A 26,610-nucleotide genomic window follows, 5' to 3' on the forward strand; every position below is an offset into this window, starting at 1 on the left:
TTTTATTTTTTTTGCATGGTGTGTGCTGTGTGATAAAGTGCTCCGTGAGGTTAAAACATCATATCACTCCCCTACCTACGTCGGAATGGCTTCCTCAGGAGGAGTGTATGTCGATATCTACAACCAATGAAATAAGTGAATAGGATTAAAAACACACCGGATACAAAACCATAGAAAGATACCGGCAATAATCGCCCTTCACTAACTTTTACCATTAGTTCAATTTATGTATAATTCATTGTTCATATGGGTAAAAAAGGCAGTTTGAAAGGGTTGTGCGGGATTCCAGTGTCAGGAATCCTAAGATAAAATTTCAAGAAATAATAATATATGATGAATCGAGCATCTATATTAGTGCATACATATAGTAATGCAGATCAGTATGCTTATAAAATATAATATCGCTATTATGGGACTTGGAAGAAAAGTGTGATGATGGTCCCAATCTTTTTCCCTATCTGTTCACAACTGTAGGAAGCATTTTGATACTGAACACTTTTCACTATTATTATTAATAATCAACCAGCAAGTTAATATACAATATGCTGCATAATCTTGACTAATTAAAAAGGCACACAACTTAGAAAGCACAGTTCTATGAAAAGTATGCAAATTTGAAAGGAGGTGTGGCCAGGGGCAGCTTGTGGGTGTTCCTAAAGGTTATGCGCATTATTATAGAATACACCTGATCTGCGCACAACTTAGACAAGCATTTAGGCCTGGTCTGAGCTGGCCTAAATGGGTTTACTTAGAAGTTTTGTGACACATTGGTGTTTAACACATTTCTGTAAAAGATTTGCACACCTTGAAGCACCTGATACCAATTTTTTAGGTGCTATATATAGAATTAGGCTCTGAATCTGAATCTGAACCATCCCCCCCCCCCCAAGTTCTTATCCCCTTATTTTTGCTCTGTTTGGTGATATATTCTAATACAGAACAGTTAGTGCTGCCTAAATCAAATTCTTGCCTCACTTACTGACAGAACAAAAATAGAAATCTGCCTGTTTTGCTCGTATTGTTGGAGAGCTATGGTTTCCAGATGCACATACTGCTCACAGTGATCACAGAGGAGCTGTCCTTCCCCATTCAATCATGATTTATTTTAGACAGTATTGTTTCTCAACCCTTGTATAAAACAAAGCAGCTACTTCTACCTGGAAGGATGAAATAATCCTTTCAACCTGATTCGTCTCCCCTCCCTTTTAGCCCTCTAGAGCCCCATTTATGGCATTAAATAAGATCTCTTTCTACCAAATCAAAAGCCTGGTCCAGTAACTGGCAGGAGCCAGCAGCAGCCGGCCACCCCTTTAAACCCGTCACCCGCATGGGACTTGTAAACAGTCCCCTCCCTCCAGCCCTGCCGGCCGGCCGGGGCTTGCGTGCTGGCTCCGCCCCTCCTGCGTATCTTATTAGCATATATTAATTGCAGAGACGGAGGAGTGCAGGTGCGGAGAAAGTCAGTGAGAAATCGATGTACAGGCAGAGGGACGGGGCTGGAGATTCGGGCTCCATGGCTGCAGGCTTCAAAGGGGATTATATCCATGCTGCTGGCATCCTGCTCCTGCTCGCCAGTACAGGTAGGTGCCTGGCTCTCGATCTCTCTGTGCCCTTTGCAGTTAGGCTCTTGCAGATATATCGGCTCCAAATCACAGAAAAGGGGGGGAGACTCTCCCCCACTGTTCCTAGATCACGGTCCTGGAGCAGGGGATAGCAATACGCCCCCCCCCCCTCATCAGATCCCATCTCTGGGGTGCAGAGGATGGGGAAGGGGGGGTCGTAATCTCAGTGCTGGCTGTCATGTGGAAGATTCGCTGGGGACTCTCCGTTTGCTCATCCTTGCACTGGTGCTGCTTCGATTAAACAGACATTGAACCTCGGCGCAGGTTCTCTGGCTTTGTGTGTCTCGCTGGATCTGTTTTGTGCAGTGTGACAGGCGGAAGCAGAGATTTGCAACAGGGACAATAATGCGCTCGCGAATCGCCAGTTGATTGGGGGGGGGGAGGTTGTATTATTATCTGTGCTGCACACGGGATTGTTGCATCACTGCCTAACAAAGGGAGCTGCTGTAGTTCACAAAGAAAAAAAGAGACGATATGTGTTTAGCCGCGAGATCGGTCAAAGAACGCGTGGTATGGAGTGCGGTGCTTCGAACTGCACGTTTTGTTGCGCGACGTACCCTTGTAACCTGATCTGCCTAGGCTCGGGGCAAGAAGGTGTAACGTGGTTTTGCCCTGCTATGGGCTGTAGGCTTTCACTCACGCAGGAAGGAGGAATGAAAGAGAGGTTCATTCATTCATTTCTTGTCGGTCATGTTTTTGCTCTTATATGCGAGCCGGATTAGGCTGGTGCTGTGGGAGGGAAAAAGAAAGAGTGTGTGTTGGGAGGAGGGGGGGGGGGGGTTGTCTTTTTTTTTTTTCTTTTCGATACACTGCAATATACTCTGGCAAGGGAGTGGGGCACCGCAGCAAGTGACACTAGACGAAAACCTCTTTGCTCTATACTTGACATTGCTCTTGTTAAATTGCCATTTTGCTTTCTGTGTGTAAGGCATGAAGTCAGACCCCCCCTCCCCCCCCTGCCCCAAAGAGCTCGTACGGCTATTATAGTTTTAAAGAAAACACGCAGATGGTGAATTGGTCTCCTGTTTAGTTTCGGATACTGAACAAAGCCCATAATGCTTCTTTGTATAGAAGTAATGGCCTCGAACACGACACCGTCCCCTCTAGACCCAACCCGGGGCCGGGACTTGAGATCCCTCAGCTGGTGCTTCGGCGCCGGGGTCCGGCTTTCACTTAAGGGACTGGGGGGAAAGCTCATCTCTGTTGTCAGAGCTACAAAACAAACACAGTCGCTCTTGAACGGCTGCTGGAATGGTAGGGGAATTCCTTCTGCTAATTAAATTGTAGTCAACAGACGAGAGTTAACGGGGAAGGGGTAAAACGCGGACCCCGCGGATCTAAAACCGCACGTCCTTAAAAATCCGACGTCCGCGCCACTTTTAGTGAACGTTTAAAGAGGAAAAACACGAGTTTCTTGTTTGAAAATAAAAAAGCAAGGCTTCTTGGGTTTGGGGTTTGTTTCTTTTTTGGTTTTTTTTTTTTTTTAAAGAAGCAGAGCCCTCATTCTGCTACCGAAAGGGGGGAACTGATTTCACAGGGTCCGGGTTGGAAGTCGCCTCTTTTATGTGGTGATTCACGGAGGAGCGAAAGTCTTGGGAGATGGGATGGAGAAGGGCATTTGAAAGGCAGTGTGCGTTCGTGGGGTGGAGGGCGGTTCGCGGGCATTTCAGCAAACTGCGACTCATTACATTGCGGATCCGTGGAGCATGAAGTAAAGCCTGGCTGGATTGCAATGAGCAAACCGAAGCGCTGCGGGCTGCAGTTGTTTTGTTGTGGAAAGTGAAAGTCAAAATGGGTTTTTTTTTTAATTATTTTTGAACTCAGAAAGTGGGTTCTCTCTGTGATGATTATATTTTCTTTTTACAATCAATAGCTAAGGTCCCTTGAAGGAAAGAGGATGACATCTGTAAGCAAACTCCCCCCCCCCCCCCTTCCCATGTTTTATGTGTCTTTTATACAAGAGGACTGAGGGAAAACATCTCTGTCCCCCCTGCTTGTTCTCCATCAGTTTGTGGAATGAGTTGATGGTCTTTAAGTATTCCCATTGAGTCTTCCTCAGGGTGATGGAGGAGGGCTTTGGATGGACCTGCTATGTAAATGGAGGTGACTCTTCCAATTAGTATGCACAGTCCCAGCTCTGAATTACTTGCATGGGAAAACCAGAATCTCTGAGTGGAATTAAAAAGGTTCCGTTCTGACTGAGGAGGGGGAAGTCAGTTTTGCACTGCCCTGTGGGGACACATTTTTCCAAGCTAGTTGAGCCAAGGCACTGTGTAAAGCTTCACATGCTGGTTTGGTCCGGTGACAGAACTGGGATTCTGCCAGGCAGCCCTTCCTGGGGAAAGACAAAAAAAAAAAAAAAAAAAAAAAGCAAAGTCTGTTATCTGCTTTTATTTGGAGCCCTGGAGAAAGAATATTTTACATAAATGCCTGGGTGCAGGTTGAGCTCCCCTGTGGCTTCTCACCTACATGCCCAGTGTCTGTCAGCCAGTAATACCCCATCCCTTGCCAGATGTATACTGGGAGTGAGGTGCAGCTCAATTTGTGGCAGGGGTCGAGCATCAGGCCAGAGCTGGCACAGAGCGGAGGGGAGTGGCTGGTGCTGTAAGGCAGCGCTCCCTCTCTATAAGAAGGCTTCCTTCTAACAAAGTGCAGCCCTTGTCACTCAGAGCAGCCCTGTCACAAAGAGGATCTGTTACCAGCAGAATGTTCCTGCAGTGACAAATACTGTACAGAGCACCGTGACTGGCACCCGGCCCGGCTCTTAGAAAGAGGAGCCTCTGTGTATACAGTGGAGAATACAGAAGAGGCCACGCTGCCCCTCCTCCAAAAAACAGGATCACTTGTCAAGAAACTTATCCCCATGCTTTCCCCTATTTTTCTACAGAACATTTTTTGTTTTTGTCCTTTGAATGGTTCAAATGCTTTTGAAGTCAAATTTGCCTTTCATTATTGTTTATCTGTATTTCTTTGGTTGGCTCTTTTCTCTTCCACCCCTGTGGCCCTTAAAACAAGATCATGAGAGACTCTAGATTTCTCACGGTCTGTGACACAAGGATATGGGACAAGCAGATTAAAAACATCTCTCCTGGTGGGGGAATACCAAATATGTGTATGAAGAGCTAGGAGTTTTAGGAGATTTTTAGTTTCTAATGTTCTTGGATTCTCCTAGCTGAGAGTGAGAACAAAGGAAAAGTCAGACTGAGGTTCATCAAGGTTAACATTATGTCTTTGATGGTGGCTAGTCCTTGTTATGAGTACTGAAAAGTAGATTTGTCTTGCAGCTCATTTCCAGAGATAAGTAGTGGTTCTCGCCAGTCTATACAGCTAATAATTTATGGACTTTTCTTCCAGGAACTTGCCCAATTCTTTTTGAATTCTGCTGTGTTGGTCATCTGGACCACATCCTCCAGCAACTAGATATGGGCTGTCATTCCCAACAACATGGGACTTATCAACAGCATATCCCAGGTTATTGCATGTCAATAACAAACATGGAATTTTTGTGTTTCTTCATTTAACATAGGCCATATGGTTTTTATCTGCCTTCTTTTCTCGATCTAGTCTCCCTAACCATGCCATTTACTATAGTGTGCTTTTTCTGGATAGTGAGTCCGCCTGATATTCAAACTATGGGAGATAGCCAGCTGTCTCATGGTCTGCAGTGAACCTGGAAATTCAGTTTGGATGGCTAAGTCATAGCGGCCAAAGGTAGACCAGTTTATTAATGCAGGTCTATATCTGACTACTGATTAGCCAGCCAGCCAATGAATATTGGCGGTGACCAACTATACTGCATGACATAGCCAGTTACCAGGCTATCCACTGAATGGGATATTCAGGGAGAGATAGCCGACGATTTCCCACTGAATATCGGCAGATAGCCAGCTATATGCCATTTAGTCATCCCTGACTGGCTAAATAACACACACACTCTTACTGGAAATGTTGCAAGACAAATATTTTCCAGATGTCCATGCCAACCAGCAACCAATTCCTTATCTTGATTAAATGCCTCATGAAGAAAACTTCTAGTGATTATTTTCAGTCTGCTGGCCATTAGTTTCATGTCCTTTTGGTTTTGATTTAGGAAGTTTTTAAACAACCATTCCCTATTTAAATGTTAGACTCATGATTTTTATAAACTGTCATCAGTTGTCTTTCTTTGCCAAGTGAAAGGCTAAACAAGTTAGAACACTTAAAAAAAATATATATATAATAATTTATATTCCGCATATACTACAATTTTTTGCAGATTACAAATTATTCAGGTACTCAAGCATTTTTTCCTAACAGTCCCGGTGGGCTCCCACTCTATCTAATGTACCTGGGGCAATGGGGATTGGGTGACTTGCCTAGGGTCACAAGGAGCAGTGGGGGATTTGAACCCACAACTTCAGGGTACTGAGGCTGTAGCTCTAACCACTGCAGCTTTATCAGTTTTGTTATCCTTCTCTGAGCTTTTTCTGATTCTACCCATGGTGTGGTCATGGGCATGCCCAGGTAAGCAGAGGCCCACGCAAAGTTGGTGATCCCTTGTAGTAGTTGGCCAGGATCCTCAAGTCCTGCCAGCTGAAGACCTCCTCCAAGCTCACCCAGAACTCTCTGTTGCCAAGCTTAGAAGTCGGTGGCTGTGTTCCTGAACTACCAGTGCCAACACCCTGCACACGCATACACAAAAACTGAGCTTTATGTGGGCCACCAATGTTGGCAGCTCAGGAAGGTGGCACTGTCTGCCAAGCTTAGCAGCAGGGAGTTCTGGGTATCTTTGTAAGGAGGCCTTCAGCTGGCAGGACTTATAAATACCTGAGCTGGCAGGGATTCCCTATGTTAAGTTGGGGTAGGTGCCAGAGGAGGAGTAAGATAGCCTAGGGTGCGAAAAGGCTATTTCATGCCCATTTTTTCTATTTGCCTAACCAAAATTAGCCATCTGGCTATCCCACTGAATTTTGCTATATCCTTTTTAAGAAGGGATGACCAGAACTGCACACAGTACGCAGTGTGGATGCACGAGAGTCCTATACCGAGGCCCAATGATATTCTAGGAGGAGGAGAGAAAATTAGAATTTTAATATTTAATACATCATGTTCTGAAGGAAATGTGTTTCCGTAATATGTAGAGGATGCCTGGCGAGAGAGCACTCAAACAGTTCTCAAAGCAGTCCTTAAGAGACCCCAAATAGTTAGGTTTACAGGATAGTCACAATGAATATTCAGGAGGTCTCCATTCATATATAGCTGTATGTAAATATATCTCATGCATTTTCATTACAGCTGACCTACAAAATGAGGACAAATTTGGGAACCACTGTTCTGGAGGAACAAGGAGTCATGGTGATATTCCTTCATAGACAGGGTAGTGGATGCATTAAATGGAATAAAACCCCAGGAACAAGATTCAGGCAAACAGTGGGGCAATTTTATAAGAGGCTGTTCACATGCCTAAAATAGGATTTACACATGGGAAAAACTTTTTCAAAAAGTTACTCCACTAAGGTTAGGTTCCAAATGCCAGGTAAATAGGCTAATTGAAAATTGTCTACCCTCCTTGCAGGTAAAAGTTCATTCTTCTGGCTCTTTGTATGTGTGATACTGTCAGGCGCTACCTAGTATTTTCAGTGCAGCAGCTCTTTGCTGCCTCCCAGAAGCTTTTGCTCTAGGCGATTGCCTTGTCTGCCAAATGGTTAAGCACTCTCTAGTCCCATGGATCCCTGATGCTTGGTCAACATGAAGAGACCTCAGAACTCCACAGGTGACTATGAAAATTTGTCCCTGTCCCCGCAGGAACTCAGTTTTCCTGTACTGTCCTCGTGGGTTTTATCGCTGGCCTTGCACCATTTCTGTATGCTCTGCCTTAACTGCACAAGTCTCAAACACTTATGATTTTAAAGAGTTTGAGGCTTGTGTAGATGAGGACAGAGCTTGGAGGAATGGGGCAGGGATAGGAAAATGAGTTCCCGCAGGGACGGGGAAAAATTTGTCCCCATGTCATTTTCTAGTGACATCTCTATCCTAATCCCAGTGACCAAAGTGACCAATGACACCTCAAAACAAATCTCCCACATCATGACCGAAATAGAACAATGGTCTAATTTTAAACTAAAACTAAACTCAGATAAGACAAAAATCTTCATGGCAAGCGCAAAAGACAAAATCAACACAACAACAATACATTTAAATGGTCATGATCATCCAATATCCAAAACTATAAAAATATTAGGAGTCACCCTACACACCCACCTGACCTTGATTGAACACACAAACTCGGTGACCAAAAAATGCTTCTCCACACTTTGGAAATTAAAAACTATAAAAAAAAATATTTTGACCCTCTATCTTTTAGACTACTGGTACAGTCACTGATCCCATCTACCTTAGACTACTGCAATATTATCTATGTGGGTATACCCAAAAAAACCTTAAAAAAATAAAGAATAGTGCAAAACACAGCCATCCGACTAATATTCGGACTAAGGAAAAGTGACCACATTAGTCCCTACTACAAATTGCTGCATTGGTTGCCAATTGAGGCACGGATTTTATTCAAGTTCTCCTGTTTTTGCTACAAACTGGTGTGAGGAATGTCCCCAATCTACCTATTACCTCACTTCGAACTTTACACCCCCAAAAGGATAACCAGAAATCGCAACCTCTTTGCCTACCCGAAGGTTATAGGTTGCAAATGCAGAACCTTTCTGGATAAAACTTTCAAGTTCCAAGCTGGCAGACAGCAAACCTGGTTAGGCAGCTTCACTGACAAAGCCAGGCAGACCTATGGCGCCTTTCGGAAAGACATCAAGACCGCCCTATTCAATAGATTTATTTCCCAGCCAGACACAGCCCCCCATCCTAAAACTTTTCTTTTTATGCTGATACTACGCTTTTTCACAAATGTATTCTGCTCTTCTCTTGACTATTCAGTGTCTTCTTCACCATCTGTATTCTGTAATTCGTTGACCATCCAGCCCCTTTGATGTAAAATGTTCAAGTTTATACTGTAACCTATTTGTAACTTATAAACACTGATTACTCAGTGACTTCCTACCTGTTCTCACATTGTAATTAGCTGACTGTACAGCTCTCTTTCACTGTAAACCACCTAGAAGTCGCAAGATTATGGCGGTATAGAAAGAATAAAGTTATTATTATTATCAGTAGAATTTCTGTATAAAACTATTGCACCTTACTCTGGGGTCCTTTTACTAAGGCGCTTCAGCCATTTTAGCGAGCGCTAAATGCTAACGCATCCATTATATCCTATGGATGCGGTAGCGTGTGGTAGCATTTAGTGTTCGCTAAAACGGCTACCACACCTTAGTAAAGGACTACTCTGTTTCCTTCCAGTAAGTAATGGGTTTGGGGGGGCTCCTGTCTCCGTGAAGAAAAGGATTCTTGCACCTTCCAAGGCAAAGCTGCGTACTGGGTCTGGGGTTAGGGTAATTTAGCATGACTTCACTGCAAAAACAGGGGCATTGTAGAAGCAGCAGGGCACAGATGGCACACCGTTAAACCCAGAATTGTTCTCCCTGCACAGGAGCTATGACTTATTTTAAAAATTGTTAGTGGTGATCTCTCTCTTTCTTTTTTTTATGTAACTTGTCTTCTCTGTAGAATCTCATCTGCGTTTGAAAGTCAAATCAGACTCTGAGTTCCTCCATCTGCCAAACACGTTTATTTTCATTCGTGACTTTTTTTAAGACTGCAGGGATTGATTTATCCTAGAAAGAAATGGCCATAACCCTATACTCTGAAATTTTGACATTATTGCTATGAACAGTAATACCCTGGCTAGTGACAAGCAGCTGAATTGACTCTTCCCCCCCCCCCCCCCACTTTACCATCTGGCTCTCACTTTTGGCCACATTTCCGATCTTCATGGCAAGAGAGCAAGGCTGAAACACTGCTGGTACCTTCCGAAGCCCTTTCTGGACTGACATGAGGCTAAACAGCCTGCACTCAAGTACCTGATAAATCAGGTGCACACCTAGCTTCCAGAGGAACGGACACAGAGCTCTACAAATGAAAATGCAGGTCGGCTAAACAGGTTCCCTAAAAGGTTGTTCTGCTAGCTATAGACTTCTGTGTAGTGAGTCTGTGTCTTCTCTCAGGTAGAGATGCCACAAGGCTACTGGGCACCAAAAGCCTTACAATTCAGATAAACCCTCCCCCCCACACCCGATAATAAAATATAAACAGAGCAAGGCTTGTCCCACTGACTCCGTGGCTCTTGTCTCAGCACACTGTACCTCTAGGACAGGGGTTGGGAACTCCGGTCCTCGAGAGCCATATTCGTCAGGTTTTTGATTTCCCCAATGAATATGCATGAGATCTAGTAGCATGCACTGCTTCAATGCATATTCATTGGGGAAATCCTGAAAACCCGACTGGAATACGGCTCTCGAGGACCGGAGTTCCCTACCCCTGCTCTAGGACAATAGAGCTCCATGCCTATTCTGCTGACATTTTGGATTTCTCACACTTTTTTTTTTTTTTTTTTCCAGTTGTAGCTCAAGGTGAGTTACACTCAGGTTTTCCTGTCCTCAGAGAGCTTATATCCTAAGGGGCTCATGCAGATGATAGCATACAAGTGACCCACTATCTGTGCACAAGGTTCTGGTGTATGATGCAGAACAGGATTTTGCGCAGAAGCTAACCCATCATAAAACCTCCCATTACTCACCGGCACAGAGCATATTAAAATGAATGGCAATAAGACTCTTAGATATTCATCCCCAAAGCTTTGAGGCAGTGGGACAAATGCAGATTCCTCACACCTTAGTAGCTCAGCTTGCCCACACCTACAACTAATTTTATTTATTTATTGGGATTTATTAACCACCTTTTTCATGAAGAGATTCACCCAAAGCAGTTTACAATACACTGAGTAGTAATCAAGTACTCAAGTATTTTCCCTCTGTCCTGGCAGGCTCACAATTGAACTGAAGTATCTGGGGTAATGGAGGGTTAAGTGACTTGCCCGGTTCATAGACAAAATCGCGTGAGACAACGGTGCGCCGACAACTGAGCGCAAGGTTGACTGCGCGCCGAAGAAAAGCACTATTTTAAAGGGTTCCGACGGAGGGGTGTTTTGGGGGAACCCCCCTATTTTACTTAACAGACATCGCACTGGCATTGTGGGGGGTTGTAACCCCCCCCCCTCATTATACTTGAAACCGAACTTTTTGCCTGTTTTTTAGGGAAAAAGTTCAGTTTTAAGTATAATGTGGGGGGTTACAACCCCCCACAACGCCAGCGCAATGTCTGTTAAGTAAAGTGGGGGGCCCCGTCGGAGCCCTTTAAAATAGTGCTTTTCTTCGGCACGCCGTCAACCTTGCGCTCAGTTGTCGGCACGCGATTTAGTCCCGTTACCGACTTGCCCACAGTCACAGGGAGCAGGCTGGGATTGAACTCGCAACCTTAAGGTACTAAGGTAGGGTTACCAGATGTCCAGATTTCCCCGGATATGTCCAGGGGTCCAAACGACTTTTCAAAACCTGGCACTTTGTCCGGGTTTTGAAAAGCCTCAAACCTCAAAATTGCCATCGGGTAGGGAGGGCAATGTGATGATGTCATGCGCATGCATGCGACGTCATTGCATCACGGATGCCCTCCTGCCTGACCAAAGCAGGCAGCAGGGGGCGTGGCTGGAGCGGGGATAAGTGGATCTGGGCGGGCCTGGTGGTAGGTCTAAGGGGGCTGGATTTTCCAAACGGAAAATCTGGTAACCCTATACTAAGACAGTAGTTCTAACCTCTAGACCACGCATCTACTAACAGGCCTTCCTATATGCTAGACCAGAGGTCGGCAACCCGTGGCTCGTGAGCCACATGCAGCTCTTTGACCACATGGCTGCGGCTCTTCTCGGAATGATAGACACATTCAACTTGTTTGTGGAGTTGCCGTCGCCCCTGCCAATTATTTATAAGAACATAAGAAGTGCCATCTCGGGAACAGACCCTAGGTCCATCAAGTCCGGCGATCCGCACACGCGGAGGCCCCGCCAGGTGTACCCTGGCATAATATTAGTCCCCATATCACTCTAAGCTTCTCATAAGAGATGTGCATCTAGCTTAACCTTACCTATGTCACCTTAAGCCACTCATAAGGAGATGTACATCTAACTTACCCTTAAACCCTGGAACAGTGGATTCTGCAATTTTCTCCTCCGGGAGAGCATTCCAGGTGTCCACCACTCGTTGCGTGAAGCAGAACTTCCTGATATCTGTCCTGAACCTGACCTCCCTTAGCTTCAGTCCATGTCCTCTTGTCCGAGTCACATTGGACATTGTAAATAATTTTTTATCTTGCTCTATTTGGTTGATTCCTTTCAGTATCTTGAAAGTCTCGATCATATCCCCTCGCAGTCTCCTCTTCTCAAGGGAGAACAATCCCAGTCTCTTAAGTCGTTCCTCATATTTCAAGTTCTCCATGCCCTTTATTAGCTTCGTTGCTTGTCTCTGCACCCTCTCAAGTACTTTTAAATCCTTTTATAGGTATGGAGACCAGTGCTGGACGCAGTATTCCAAATGTGGTCTGACCATCGCTCTATATAGCGGTAGTATTACTTTCTCCGATCTACTCGTGATTCTCTTCTTTATCATGCCTAGCATTCTATTTGCCTTATTCGCTACCGCCATGCATTGCGCTGACGGCTTCAGGGTCCTATCGATTAATAAGCCAAGGTCCCTTTCCTGTTCAGTTTTTCCTAGAGTTGCACCTGACATACTGTACTTGTGTTCTTATTTTTTCTGCCTAAGTGCATGACTTTGCATTTTTCCACATTAAACTTCATCTGTCATTTATCTGCCCAATTTTCCAATCGACTCAAGTCGCTGTGGAGTTCCTCACTGTCCTTCTGTGATTTGATTGCCAGGCATAGCTTTGTCATCTCCCTACACTTCCTCTTGCTTCAACAGGTTAGCGGCAGTGATTCCTACAGCTGCCTGCCACTAACCAGGAAGCCTCTCCTCTGCCACATTCTACCCTCTGTGAGAACTTCCTGTTTCTGCCTGGGCGGGATGCAACAAGAGGAGAGGTTTCTGGATTAGTGGAAGGCAGCTGTAGGAATTGCCACTGACCGGTTGAAGCAAGAAAGAGCATTAAGTCTCATAAAATTGTTTTTCTTTATTTTCTGTAAGTACTTGAAGTTTTGTATTTGTGTTAAATGCATATATACCTGTATCACATTAAAAATCATCTCTCAAACCACCTTCTCTGCCCATTGTGGCTCTTTGTAAATCTTGGGTCAAACGTTTAGGATAAAATGGCTCTATGCTTCAAAAAACCATACTTGAGGCCAGTTTTGAAATGCTGGCACATTCTAAAGGGAGGGCACAGAGCAGAAGGCATTTTGTCTTGATTCTAATTTGATGGGGGACAGGATGGAATAGATTGTACTGTAATGACATTTAGTGAATTTACAGGACTATTCGGCACAATGAGATTATCAGTAAACAGCGGCACAGCTTGATGTATGACTTGGACAGTTAGTATCAGGATTTTGAACTGGGACTGAAGCAAAGCAGGAAGGCTGTGCTGCTCTGCAAGTATCCATGTCATATGGTCATATCTTTTAGCATTGTATAATAATTAAACTGCTGTCTCTTGTATCAATTGAATGCACCTAATCTGGGTAGACTGGAGGCCCTGATAAATTGAGTTACAATAATCTAATCGATTGAGCACAAGTGCATGAATTAACATCTATAGATCCTTGTGCTGGATAAATGGATGCAATGAACAGATCAAATGGAGTGTGTGTAACAGTGGAACCCAGTATAGGCCTAGATATTGTAAGGGGTGGGGACGGGGCCTGACAAAGAATTTGTTGGTTCAGGACTAGGACTAGGGCTGGGACTGGCAGAAACTGGAAAGCTGTTTAGCTCACACACTGTACATTCATTCCATGCAGCCAGTAAGGGTAGACCTCTCCAGGTCTGGTGCTCTGAAGCAATAAATTTACTTGGGTGTTGGTGCAAACAACTGGGACACAAACAGCAGCAGAGGCATCAAAAATGGCCAAGGCAGTATTCAAAAAAAAGATTTATACAAAGTCTCTCTATCCTTTTCAACCTTCCTCTGTTAGTATTTTTCTATATTCTCTCTTTTGCTCTTTTTCTTTAAGGAAATAGCAGGTAGTGTAAAGTAGTTTTAAAGAACATAAGAATTGCTGCTGGGTCAGACCAGTGGTCCATCGTGCCCAGCAGTCCGCTCCCGCAGCAGCCCTTAGGTCAAAGACCAGTGCCCTAATTGAGACCAACCCTAACTGCGTACGTTCTGGTTCAGCAGGAACTTGTCTAACCTTGTCTTGAATCCCTGGAAGGTGTTTTCCCCTATAACAGCCTCCGGAAGAGCGTTCCAGTTTTCCACCACTCTCTGGGTGAAAAAAAACTTCCTTACGTTTGTACGGAATCTATCCCCTTTTAACTTTAGAGAGTGCCCTCTCATTCTCTCTACCTTGGAGAGGGTGAACAACCTGTCTATCTACTACGGTAAGTCTATTCCCTTCATTATCTTGAATGTTTCGATCATGTCCCCTCAGTCTCCTCTTTTCAAGGGAGAAGAGGCCTAGTGTCTCTAACCTCTCTTTGCCAGAGATGCTGAGAGACTTGGGCATTCTGAGGCTCCAAAGCAGTGCTTCAGGTAGCCTGGTCTTAGTTAAATGCAAGATGGTCCCTGGGAGCTGTAAATGTTTTTGTTTCTTAAGCCTCTGGAGCTGATCCAGTACAGATGACAGGTGGTTATGCCTAGCTTCTACCCTTCTCCTTTAATCCAGAAGCGAGTACAGCAAGTTTCTTGTTCCAGTTGACCTTGTGATAGTACAGAGCATGAAACAGCTCCTGGGTTTCTCTTTATAGATTGTCCTGGCTTAGGCAGCCAGGCATCTCTGTCTTTAGGGTTTAGATGGAAATGGCTATCACCTCTGAAATAGATCAGTGGCCAAGGAGGAAGGAGCCAAAGATGAATTCTGAATTGTGCTCAAGATTTTATACTTCATCTAGTACCCTCCAAAACTAATCCTCTCCTCTAATTATAATGTTGGTCTTGGGAGAAGCTTCTTCTTTCTGGAAACTGCTAAGAAGTTAGCTTAGTATGGTGTAAAAAAGATTTGGATAATTTCCTATTAGAAAAGTCCATAAGCCATTAATAAAATGGTCTTGGGGAAAATCCACAGCTTATTTCTAGGATAAGCAGAATAAAATCTGGTTTACTTCTTTTGGGATCTTGCCAGATACTTGTGATCTGGAAACAGGATACTGGGCTTGAAGGTCATTCAGTCTGTCCCAGTATAGCAATGCTTATGTTTTTATGTTAGGTAAAAGTAAAGTCAACCTTTAGTGCTCTTGTAGATCCACTTGTCAATGATCAACTGGATCATTCCACAACAAGAACATTACATTTATAGGACTTTATATTCATGTGTTTGTCTCAAGGTTGACGTGTTCTATCCCTCTCCCCACTTGCTCTCTTTTTTGTTGGATTTTACGTGGGGTTTCTGTTCCCTTTCCTTTGATTTACATTTGCCACGAATATTCATTCACAATTTGGTGCAATCATGACAGTGTAGAGGAGGGGCCTGTAATCATGACTCTTAAATTTGGCCACTAGGTCCCAGATTCTCTAATTGGCGCTGAGGTTTTTTTTAGGCGCCCAAGCTGTGTAAAAAAATGCCATTTAAGTGACACTTAAGTTTCAAGGCGCCTACCAGTGCCTAAAAAATTAATGCCAGAATTGTGCCTCCGTAGATGCTTTAGGCCACCTAACGCCACTGTGGGCATGGCTAATGCCCGAAGTTGCATTAAGACGGCACTAAGTGCCTATGATTCACGACAAAGATAGGCACCAGAAATGTAGGCTTGGAAAACCCTGGCTTATATTTCCAGCACCTATCTTTCCCAGAGGTGCAATTCTCTATACAGCTTTTTAGGACAAATATCGGTGCCGACAACGTTTTTAACAAAGTTTCAAAATCTGTGCCTTTATAAGCACTTTAGGCCACCTAACACCATTGTGGGCATGACTGACGCTGGAAGTGGCATTAAGCAGAGTAAAGCGCCCATGCAGGCATGATTCACGACAAAGATAGGTGCCAGAAGTGTAGGCCTGGAAAATCCTGGTCTACATTTCCGGTGCCTATCTTTCCTGGAGGCACGATTCTCTATACAGTGACATTGCATGATTGACACACGATCGGTGTCAGCTTTTTAGGCTGCTGCCAATATCAACGTTGTATAGAGAATCTGGGCCTAGGTGTTGCTGTTATTTAACTCAGACCTTCCCCCCCCTCCTCCACAAACCCAAGGAGCGGAAAATCTGAATCAAGAATTGAATCCTCAGTCCTTCCAGATGACAGCAGGCTTGTCCCCAGTACCCTAATATTATTCTCACAGTAAACATTATAATAATGAAAACAAAGCAAAAAATGCACATATCTCTCTCTCACACACACACACTAAAAAGAATTATGTTCATATTGCTCTATTCCCCTCAGTCTTGGTAGTTGTTTAGAAGCTGGAGCTGCTTCTGTGATTGACCCTCTAGGGATCTCTGTGTATACTAATCAGAAATTATAAGTACATGAATCATACTTCGGCATACCTGAGGGGGGACTTCTAGCCACTAATTAAAGGAGTGTGCTAGCAATGAAGAAAACATCTAACATCTTCTGCATTTTAAAAGTTTTCAACTATCTACCCCAGAATTTTTCTGAACCCTGGAAGCAGCTGCTTATTATTTCACATACTCGCTGGATTCCATTGGCCACTCCGACTCCGATATTACAAATTACATCTTGCACATTTTGCAGCGGATATGGAATCAAATTTTGAATCCTTAAGGATCCAGGAAGAGTTTTCCTCTAATTTTATATTAAATAGAAGTATCTCTTCCCTAAACACAAAATGCAAATGTTATGTGGCTTTTTTTGGTTGTTTTTTTTTCTGGAAGAGGGGGAGGTCGGGGTGTTTGGCTATAAAAGAAATGATTAACTGGAAAGGCAGTTTACAAGTAGAGATGAATGAACGGTTGAATAATGTGTTCAGTACTCGTATTGAAGAACAGCCCTTGTAAACTGGTTTCCAAATTTTATGAAAAGGATCCAGGCCAACAATTTTTTTTTTTGTTGTTGTTTTTAACTAAGCTCTGTCATCAGATAATTATCAGAAGGCATAAATATTCCATGTGTAAACATGTTGGTGCCTGTTCATAAAGCCTTTCTTCCTTTTTGTACGACAAAAATAATGAAATTCTTTAAGTAACAAATAAGCAGCCAGGTTAATCCTACTTTGACTATATTTTCCAGCCATCAGCATGTCTACAGTGTGGTGGGGTGATAAGAGGTTTAAGCACCCTCCCTAGTTACAGGCTCTCAGTCTCCACCAAAAAGCCAAGAAGTGACCATCCTCAGCTGAGAGCTCAGACACTGCTCTTGGATCTTAGTCGAAAGGCCAGGAAGCGATCAAGACACCCACACCACCTAATCCAGTGAGGCGTGACATTTCTCTGAACAGATTTCATAAATAATGATTTTGCTGTACGATTATTAGGATGGCTGTTGGAGCTTATGGATTGTACCTATGCAGCGCTGCACCATGCATCCAGATGTGGGTGTTCTAATAAAAAAAAAGGAAAATCTCTAGACAGAAAACTTCTGTTTTAAATTTCATTCTAGTGTATGAACAGCTGCTGCAAACTAGAATGGTGGGGGTGGCAAGGAAGATTAAAGTTGTACCTCCTTTCATCTTCCATTACTAGTCCTACCCAATATATTCTCTCAATAGCAGCATGTATTACTAGTTTTTTCTGAATCTCCTTCCCCGACTCCCTCTCAAAACGATATCCTATTTTCTTCTGGATATACGTTCTATGAAATCACTTGTAGGGGTCAATATTCGGTTCATAGTCATTCACGCGCGGGACTTCGGCGTGCTGACATTGCAGCGCAGAGAAATCAGCGCAAGACCCCAGCGCGCTGCCTAAAAGTTACTTTTAAAGAGCTCTGACGCAGAATGTGAGTGGGGACCCCCCCCCCACACACACACACAGTTTACTTCATACTCTTCGCACTGCTGTTTGGGGGGGTTGGAACCCTCCATTATAGAGTAAGCTTAAGTTTTTTCCCTTTTTTTTTTTTTTTTTAATAAGGAAAAAATTGTTTTCTCTATAATGTGAGGGGTTACACCCCCCACACCCCCCAATGACAGCGCAAAGAGTATGAAGTAAATAGGGGGTTCCCCCCACCCCGTTGGCGCTCTTTAAAAGTAACTTTTTAGGTGGTGCGCTGGGGTCTTACGCTGAACTGCTTACGCTGCAATGTCGGCGCGCCAAAGTCTTGTGCGCTTTTGTCCCATCACCCAATATTCAGCTGGTGGTGCTTGGCATTTTGTTGACTGCTGCCAATGTACACGGAAATTCAGTGCTGGGCCATTTCTGGGCTCAGCATTAAATTTCTGAGTTTATGGAGCTGGTGAAACCGTGCCATATTCAGCACATAATTGGCTAGGGGGCACCACATAAAGATAAGACTGGCATTTTTATGCAGTCCAATTTCTGCAGTTACTTTGTTCGGTTAAATTCTGATTCCACCCCCTTCCTTCAAACAAATAACTGGTTTTGAACTGGGTGCTTACTGGACATTTTCAGTAGCACTATCCAGTTAACTAGCGCATCTCTCCCCTCCCGGTTCCCCTGCAGGTCTACCTTAGGTCCCTGGTGGTCCAGCGGTGAGGCAGGACAGGAGTGATCTCTTTATGCTCTTGTCCGGCAGTCTCCATAGTGGAAAAAATTGCTGCTGCGAGATCCCACGGCAAACTTCATGAGACTCAAAGGTTGCCGTGGGATCTCGCAGCAGCCATTTTTTCACTACAAAGACTGCTGGGCAGGAGTGTAAAGGGATCACTCCTGCCCTGCCTCACTGTTGGATCACTAAGGTAGATCTGCAGGGGAATCAGGAGAGAAGGGGAGGGGTGGGCTAGTTAGCTAGTTGTTGTGAGGGAGGAAGGGATTGACGGCAGCGCCAACTCCCTATAGTACTGGAGGCCCGTGGTGGGTGTGGGATGGGGGTTGGCTCGAATATAAACTGAGACCCCCATATTGAGGCCAAACATCTTGGTTTATATTTGAGTATACAGTGGAACCTTGGTTTCCGAGCATAATTCGTTCCAGAAGCATGCTCGTAAACCAAAATACTCATATCAAAGTGAGTTTCCCCATAGGAACTAAGGGAAACTTGCTTGATACGTTCCCCCCCCCGCCCCCGAGGCCAGCAGCGCTTCTCCACCGCCCTCTCCACCGCTCCCCCCCCCCCCCGCATGAACCGGCACCACCTGAACAACTTCAAACTGGCACCGGCACACAGCCCACAGGATATGGCGGTGCCACTTGAAGAAGTTCCTGCCTCTTGCTGGGCCTTGAGCGTGCATCTGTGCATGCTCAAGGCCTTCTAGTTCTCCCTCTCGCCAAGATTCTCGGCCCAGCAAGAGACAGGAACTTCAAGCGGCACCGGCACGTCCTGTGGGTTGTGTGCTGGTGTCAGTTTGAAGTTGTTCGGGTGGTGCCGGTTCACGCGGGGGGAGGGGGAAGCGATGCTGGTTATCGAGGGGGGGTGCTTGCAAATCGAGTCAACACTCGGTTTGCTAGACAAGATTTGCGAGAATGTTTTGCTCGTCTTGCAAAACACTCGCAAACCAGGTTACTCGCAAACCGAGGTTTGACTGTATATGGCAATTCCATATACAGTATTAGCAGAAGAAACTACATCAACAGTGAAGTGGACCTGTACAAATTCCTTCCCCTCATTCACTATCAGTTTGCTACAAATGGAAAAAATATCCCTCCATTGCCAGTAGGATGGGCCTTCTATGCCCTGCCAATAGGCAAAAGTCAGCTTCTTCGCTATTATGAATGCTTTTCAGGCCCAAAAGTTAATGAATGTAATAGTCAAGCCTCCATTGATCCAGAGTGCCACATATATGATTATCTCCAGTTGGTAAGAAGTCACATTTGCAGCAAGTGTCCAAACTCTTAGACACCAGAGTAAAAGAATTGAAGGAGCCCAGGTAGATAGATAGGTTTATAAAGGAGACCTTCAGAGACATAAGAGCAGTCCTACCTCCAATCCAGGGCTATGGAATCAGTAGATAAATCCTTCGACTCCGACTCCTCAGTTTATGGTACTCACGACTCCGACTCCAGGTACCCAAAATTATCTCAGACTCTGATTCCACAACCCTGCTCCAATCTGGCAGCCTCTATTGTAGTGTCTGTCAAAACTTTGTGCCAAGGCACAATGGTGTGCCCCAGAGAGATTCCAGAATTTTAATTTGTTTAAAAAAATTCCCTTCATAAGTATACACTAGAACAGAGGACATGTACGTTGCGTACACAAGAGTCTGTCAATGTTATGAGTGTCTGTGTGCGTAAGAATACAACCACCGAGACAATCATCATTCTTTGACGTGATTGGTCCTTGAAAACTAATGGTGAGTAATTTTATTATTGTTTAAGCAGTAGATATCCTAACTTGAGCAAAAAGGCTTTGTTACCGTTTGGAACTTCTTATCTTTGCGGACTTGGATTTTCAGCTCTGACAGAAATTGAGGGTGGGGGAGAGAAACTGCAGATGATGGATAATAAAATGTGTGTTTGCTTGTCGACTATCGAGCTGCATTTTCACATCCATTGCATTGATTAGCAATTCTAGTCTATCTACTTTAGTTTCACAGTTGTTACAATTGGCCATACATAGCTTAAAGAACTTTAAATAAATTAATTTTTTGTTGGTTTTGCAATTATATCATTATAATGTGCTGTAAAAAAATATTTGCTGTTAGTATGCTGCGAAAAATATTTGCTCTGTTTAGTGTGCCGGAGCTAAAAAGTTTGAGAGACACTAATCTACTGCCTTGGAGGAGAGAGGTCATCTAGAAGCAGAGCATTGCCTTGAAGTGATCTTGTAGCCTCACCTGCCCATTGAGAGATGCAGCATCCTCTTGAATTGAGGATACGTCTCCAACCACATGCGCCTAAGAAGCAAGGATTTGAATGGCCATTTTAGTTAGCAACACAATTATTAGTAATATGGATAGCTGGTGGCCATAAGGATCCCTTGGTAACTTGCATGACTAGTGCAAAGCTGATAGAACTCATGTGTCACTGAGCTAGGATTTCATATAGTGCTGGGGAAGGGTCAACTGTCGTGGGTCATATGCGTACCAGTGACATAGGTTCTAGAAGCCAAATTTAGGCTTTTAGGTAGAAAGCTGAAATCCAAAAATGCTCTCCATTCCATACACAGGATCACGCATGGAGGAGAGGTCTAACTTTGTTAGGAACTGGGTAAAATTCTGGGAAGAGGAAGCCAATTCTATCTTCATCAAGATGCTGGCACTGACTTTAAAAAGGAGATGGAGCAGCTTAAGCTATAGCTTGGGGGAATGTCAATGCAGACTCTCTGAGGCAAATGATTCGTTATAAGGTATCGTTTGAAAGATACTGGCAAAATATGGAAATTAGAATATTCCGATAGTTTATGATTAAAAACTGAACTAGCCTGGGGGAATCTAAATGAAGAACAAACAGAGATAAATGATTCCAGATTACCCCATCAAGTTTCAAGTTTAATATATATTTGATTGATCGCTTTATCGGTTTCAAAGCGATTTACACATGTTTAAAATTACAATATAAAAGAAGTTTTAAAAATAATTAAAGACAAACGAGACATAGACAGTTACGAGATGAACTGGAAACATTGGGATAAGTAGGGGGAGAAATTACAATATATTTAAGCAGAGTGGGAAACAAATAAAGGAAAACACATATGGATAGGATAAGAGTAGGGATAATTGAAAAAATGTTATAGAGAGGAGAATAGATTAGTTCGAAGACTTGTAAAAATATATTAAATGAGACCTAATAGTATTAAATAACAAAGGCGTCGTTAAATAAGAAAGTTTTAAGTTTACTTTTAAATTTTTCTAAATTAAATTCTTCACGTAGATAATTGGGGAGAGAATTCCAGGTTTGGGGAGCTGTGACTGAGAAGATATACTGCCGACGTGTATTGATTATTTTTAGCGAGGGAATTGTTAATAAGTGCTGTTCATCTGATCTTAAAGTTCTATTAGAGGAATAAGGGATTAATAATTTATGAATAAAAGCCGGAGTTTTAACCCTTTCAGGACCATAAGGATCGTAGGCCAATTTTTGTGGTTTTGACGACATTTTTATGGTAAAAAGGGCTTGCAGATGCCAAAAAATTGATTTTTTTTTTGTGAAATATCATTATTTTTTTTTTTAAAAATCACACTTCTGGCTTAGGGACAGTGTGGCAAGTGAATCTTCTCGTCAATCTGGCAACGACGCTAATGAATGAATGTCGGAACCAGTTTGTTTACATAAAGGCAGTATCCTATGGAATCCGTACATATCAAATTTAGAACTGTAGACTATCCCAATCAAAATGTATAGGATTTTAAAGTTATGGGACAAATATGTCTCTTGGTCCTGAAAGGGTTAAATAGAAGGGATTTAAATGTGAGTAAGCAAAGTTTGTAAATTATTCTGTGGGCCACTGGGAGCCAATGGGCTTCCTTAAGAAGAGGCGTTATATGATCAAATTTATTAGCTTTAGAGATAAGTCTGATAGCTGTATTTTGTATGATCTGTAAACGTTTGATTTCCTTTTGTGCTATACCCTTAAACAATGCGTTGCAATAATCTAATTTCGATATAACGAGAGAATGGATGAGTATTTTCAAAGAGTCAGTGTTAAATAATTGAGAAATAGAGCGTATTTGTCTAAGTCTAAAGAATGAAGACTTAATGACGCTACTAATGTGGTCATGAAAGGAAAGTTTGTGATCGAGAATTACTCAGTATTTTGGTTTTTTGTACAACTTGTAAAGGGAGACCATTAATAGAGATTGGTGAGATAAGTTTAGGATTATCTTTCCAGGGGAAGAGCAATACATTAGATTTATTGATGTTTAATGCAAGTCGGTTATTGTTTAACCAGTGGTGTATTTTTTCGAGTTTTGTATTGATTAGAGTTATGTCAGAGGAGTTATTAGAGTCTATAGGATGCAGAAGTTGTATGTCGTCGGCATAGGCGAATGTATTGAAGCTGATTGATTGACATCGGCTGCTATGCAGTTGATAAACACCAGAAAAAGTCAGACTTTATATTATCTGTATGTGAATGCCAGAAGTATAACAAAATAAGACAGTAAATGAAAAGTTAGACCTTAGGCATCTCAGATTTTATGGAAAGAGGACATCCAATGGGACACCAAAATACCAGAGTACAATTTTATGAAAACAAGGGGGTAAATAAGATTGGTGAAACATCGGTACAATATGTTAAGGATGGCTTGGAGTCCAACTGGATAGAAATTCCTTGTGTGATGGGGAGGGGTACAGTGGTAGGGTTTCCTGCCATCTACCTTGACAAGATGAAATGCTAATAGAAATCAGGAAGGCTAACAAATTTGGTAATGCAGTAATAGACTCCAGTTACCCCCAAATGTCTTGTCAGGACATGCTAGAGAAGTAAAGTTTCTAGATGCCATTTATGACAGTTTCATGGCGCAGCTAGTCTAGGAACTGAGCAGAAGGAAATCCTTTAGATTTAGTTCTTCTAGTACATAGGACCTGTTACAAAGGATAATAGTGTTGGGGCTGGTAGGTAAAAGTGATCACAGTGCAATCAAATTTGTCATCACTTAAAAAAAGAGATAATAAAACACTACTGCTATATTACTTAGATACATCTTATCTTACCAATTAGAATTTTTTTTTTAAAGGTATAAATAAACAAATGAATAAGCACAGTTACTTACCGTAACAGGTGTTATCCAGGGACAGCAGGCAGATATTCTTAACACATGGGTGACGTCACCGACGGAGCCCTCGGTACGGACCTTTTTAACTAGAAGTTTCTAGTTGGCCGCACCGCGCGTGCGCCTTCCCGCCCGACGGAGGAGTGCGTGGTCCCCAGTTAGTATAAGCCAGCTAAGAAGCCAACCCGGGGAGGTGGGTGGGACTTAAGAATATCTGCCTGCTGTCCCTGGATAACACCTGTTACGGTAAGTAACTGTGCTTTATCCCAGGACAAGCAGGCAGCATATTCTTAACACATGGGTGACCTCCAAGCTAACAAAGAGGGAGGGGGGATGGTTGGCCATTAGGAAAATAAATTTTGTAACACAGATTGGCCGAAGTGTCCATCCCGTCTGGAGAATGCATCCAGACAGTAGTGAGTAGTGAACGTGTGAACTGAGGACCAAGTGGCCGCCTTGCAGATTTCCTCGATGGGCGTGGAGCGGAGGAAAGCCACGGAAGCAGCCATAGCTCGGACTCTGTGGGCCGTGACAGTTCCTTCCAGTGAGAGACCGGCCCGAGCGTAGCAGAAAGCAATACAGGCAGCAAGCCAATTTGAAAGTGTCCGTTTGGAGACAGGACGACCCAAACGGTTGGGGTCGAAAGACAAAAAGAGCTGAGGGGCTGTTCGGTGAGCTCTGGTACGATCAAGATAGTAAGCAAGGGCACGCTTACAATCCAGCGTGTGCAACGCCTGTTCTCCAGGATGCGAGTGAGGCTTAGGGAAGAAGACGGGTAGCACAATGGACTGGTTGAGGTGAAAAGCTGAGACCACCTTGGGAAGGAATTTAGGGTGGGTACGCAGAACAACCTTGTCATGGTGAAAAACAGTGAAAGGTGGGTCGGCAACCAGTGCATGCAGTTCGCTAACTCTCCTGGCAGAGGTGATGGCAATTAGGAAAAGCACCTTCCAGGTAAGAAGCCTGAGAGAAGTTGTGGCAAGAGGCTCAAACGGAGGTTTCATGAGAGCTGAGAGAACCACATTCAGGTCCCAGACGACAGGAGGAGGCTTGAGAGGCGGTTTGATGTTGAAGAGTCCTCTCATGAATCTGGAAACCAGAGGATGAGCCGTGAGGGGTTTTCCGAGAATAGGCTCATGAAACGCAGTGATGGCACTGAGGTGGACTCTGATGGAGGTAGTTTTGAGGCCAGCGTTGGACAGTGAGAGCAAATATTCCAAGACAGTTTCCACCGCTAAGGAGGTGGGTTCTTGATGATGCCGGAGACACCAGGAGGAAAATCTGGTCCACTTCTGATGGTAACATTGGAGAGTGGCCGGTTTCCTGGAAGCGTCCAAAATGAGGCGGACCGGTTGAGATAGATTCTCCGGAGAGGTCAGCCCGAGAGAAACCAAGCTGTCAGGTGGAGCGAAGACAGATTGGGATGTAGCAGAGACTGATGCTGTTGCGTAAGTAGAGTAGGAAACACAGGAAGTAGAATGGGTTCTCTGGAGCTGAGCTGGAGCAGGAGTGAGAACCAGTGTTGGCGAGGCCACCGAGGTGCGATAAGAATCATGGTGGCGTGGTCTTTGCGGAGTTTGGACAAGGTCCGCAACATCAGAGGAAGTGGAGGGAAGGCATACAGGAACCGATCCCTCCAATCGAGCAGGAATGCATCCGGGGCCAGACGGTGAGGAGAGAAGAGTCTGGAGCAGAATAGGGGCAGCTGATGATTGTAAGGGGCTGCAAAGAGGTCCACCTGCGGAGTGCCCCATCGAGCAAAGACGGAGAGCAGAGTCGGGGGGTCCAACGTCCACTCGTGGGGTTGAAGGATGCGACTGAGATTGTCGGCCAGAGAGTTCTGCTCGCCCTGGATATAGACCGCTCTGAGAAAGAGATTGCGGTCCGTGGCCCAGGTCCAGATGCGCAGAGCCTCCAGACAGAGGGGGCGAGATCCGGTGCCGCCTTGCTTGTTTATGTAGTACATGGCGACTTGATTGTCCGTGCAGAGGAGGAGGACTTGAGGGCAGAGGAGATGTTGGAACGCCTTGAGGGCGTAGAACATGGCTCTGAGTTCCAGGAAATTGATGTGATGACGACGCTCCTGTGGGGTCCAAAGTCCCTGGGTGCGTAGATCTCCTAGGTGAGCTCCCCACGCATAGGGGGACGCATCCGTGGTGATGATCATAGAGTGAGGGGGTAGATGAAAAAGTAGACCCCTGGAAAGATTTGAGGAGTTCAACCACCATTGGAGAGATCGCTGAAGAGATGATGTCACAGAGATGGGATGAGAAAGAGGATCCGTAGTCTGTGACCACTGGTTGGCGAGAGTCCACTGAGGCGTGCGAAGGTGGAGACGTGCCAGAGGAAGGACATGCACCGTCGAGGCCATGTGACCCAGGAGGACCATCATCTGCCGGGCAGGAATGGAGGGATGCATGAGCACCTGACGACAGAGGTGGAGCAGGGTCCGCTGACGATCGGAGGGGAGAAAAGCCCTCATTAGTGTGGTGTCCAGAACTGCTCCAATGAATTGAAGTCGCTGGGTGGGAAGCAGATGCGACTTGGGGTAGTTGATCTCGAACCCCAGGAGGTGGAGGAGAGAGATGGTGTGATGAGTAGCCTGTAGCACAAGTTGAGACGTAGGTGCTTTCACCAATCAATCGTCCAAATAGGGGAACACCTGGAGGTTGTGAGACCTGAGGAAGGCCGCTACCACTATAAGGCACTTGGTGAAGACCCTGGGTGAGGAAGCGAGGCCGAACGGTAGCACCTTGTACTGATAGTGATGGTGCAGTACCTGGAACCGCAGGTAGCGGCGAGAATTTTGATTGATGGGGATGTGAGTGTAGGCCTCTTTGAGGTCCAGGGAACATAGCCAGTCGTGTTGAGAAAGAAGAGGGTAGAGCGTGGCAAGGGAGAGCATTCTGAACTTCTCCTTGACCAGACACTTGTTGAGGTCCCTGAGATCGAGGATGGGACGGAGGTCTCCCGTCTTTTTGGGTACCAGGAAGTAGCGGGAGTAGAATCCCTGCCCCCTTTGATCTGGAGGTACTTCTTCGATGGCATTGAGAAGGAGGAGGGATTGAACCTCCCTCAGGAGGAGGGGGGTTTGAGATGAGTTTGAAGCAGACTCTACGGGAAGGTTGTCCGGAGGTAGAGTCTGGAAG

General features: G+C 44.4%; 1 protein-coding gene across 1 annotated transcript in view; it reads left to right on the forward strand.

Annotated features, from left to right (window-relative positions):
• The first annotated feature begins 1,440 nt into the window (after window positions 1-1,440).
• The window catches only part of CADM4 (cell adhesion molecule 4), a 449,467-nt gene continuing 424,297 nt past the window's right edge, over window positions 1,441-26,610 (forward strand). The window contains exon 1 of the mRNA XM_033962734.1: window positions 1,441-1,580. Coding sequence (XP_033818625.1) covers window positions 1,475-1,580 — 106 coding nt within the window. The 5' untranslated portion in view covers window positions 1,441-1,474. The remainder of the gene's footprint in view (window positions 1,581-26,610) is intronic.

Source organism: Geotrypetes seraphini, chromosome 11 (genome assembly GCF_902459505.1).
Source record: "Geotrypetes seraphini chromosome 11, aGeoSer1.1, whole genome shotgun sequence".
Taxonomy (NCBI): domain Eukaryota; kingdom Metazoa; phylum Chordata; class Amphibia; order Gymnophiona; family Dermophiidae; genus Geotrypetes; species Geotrypetes seraphini.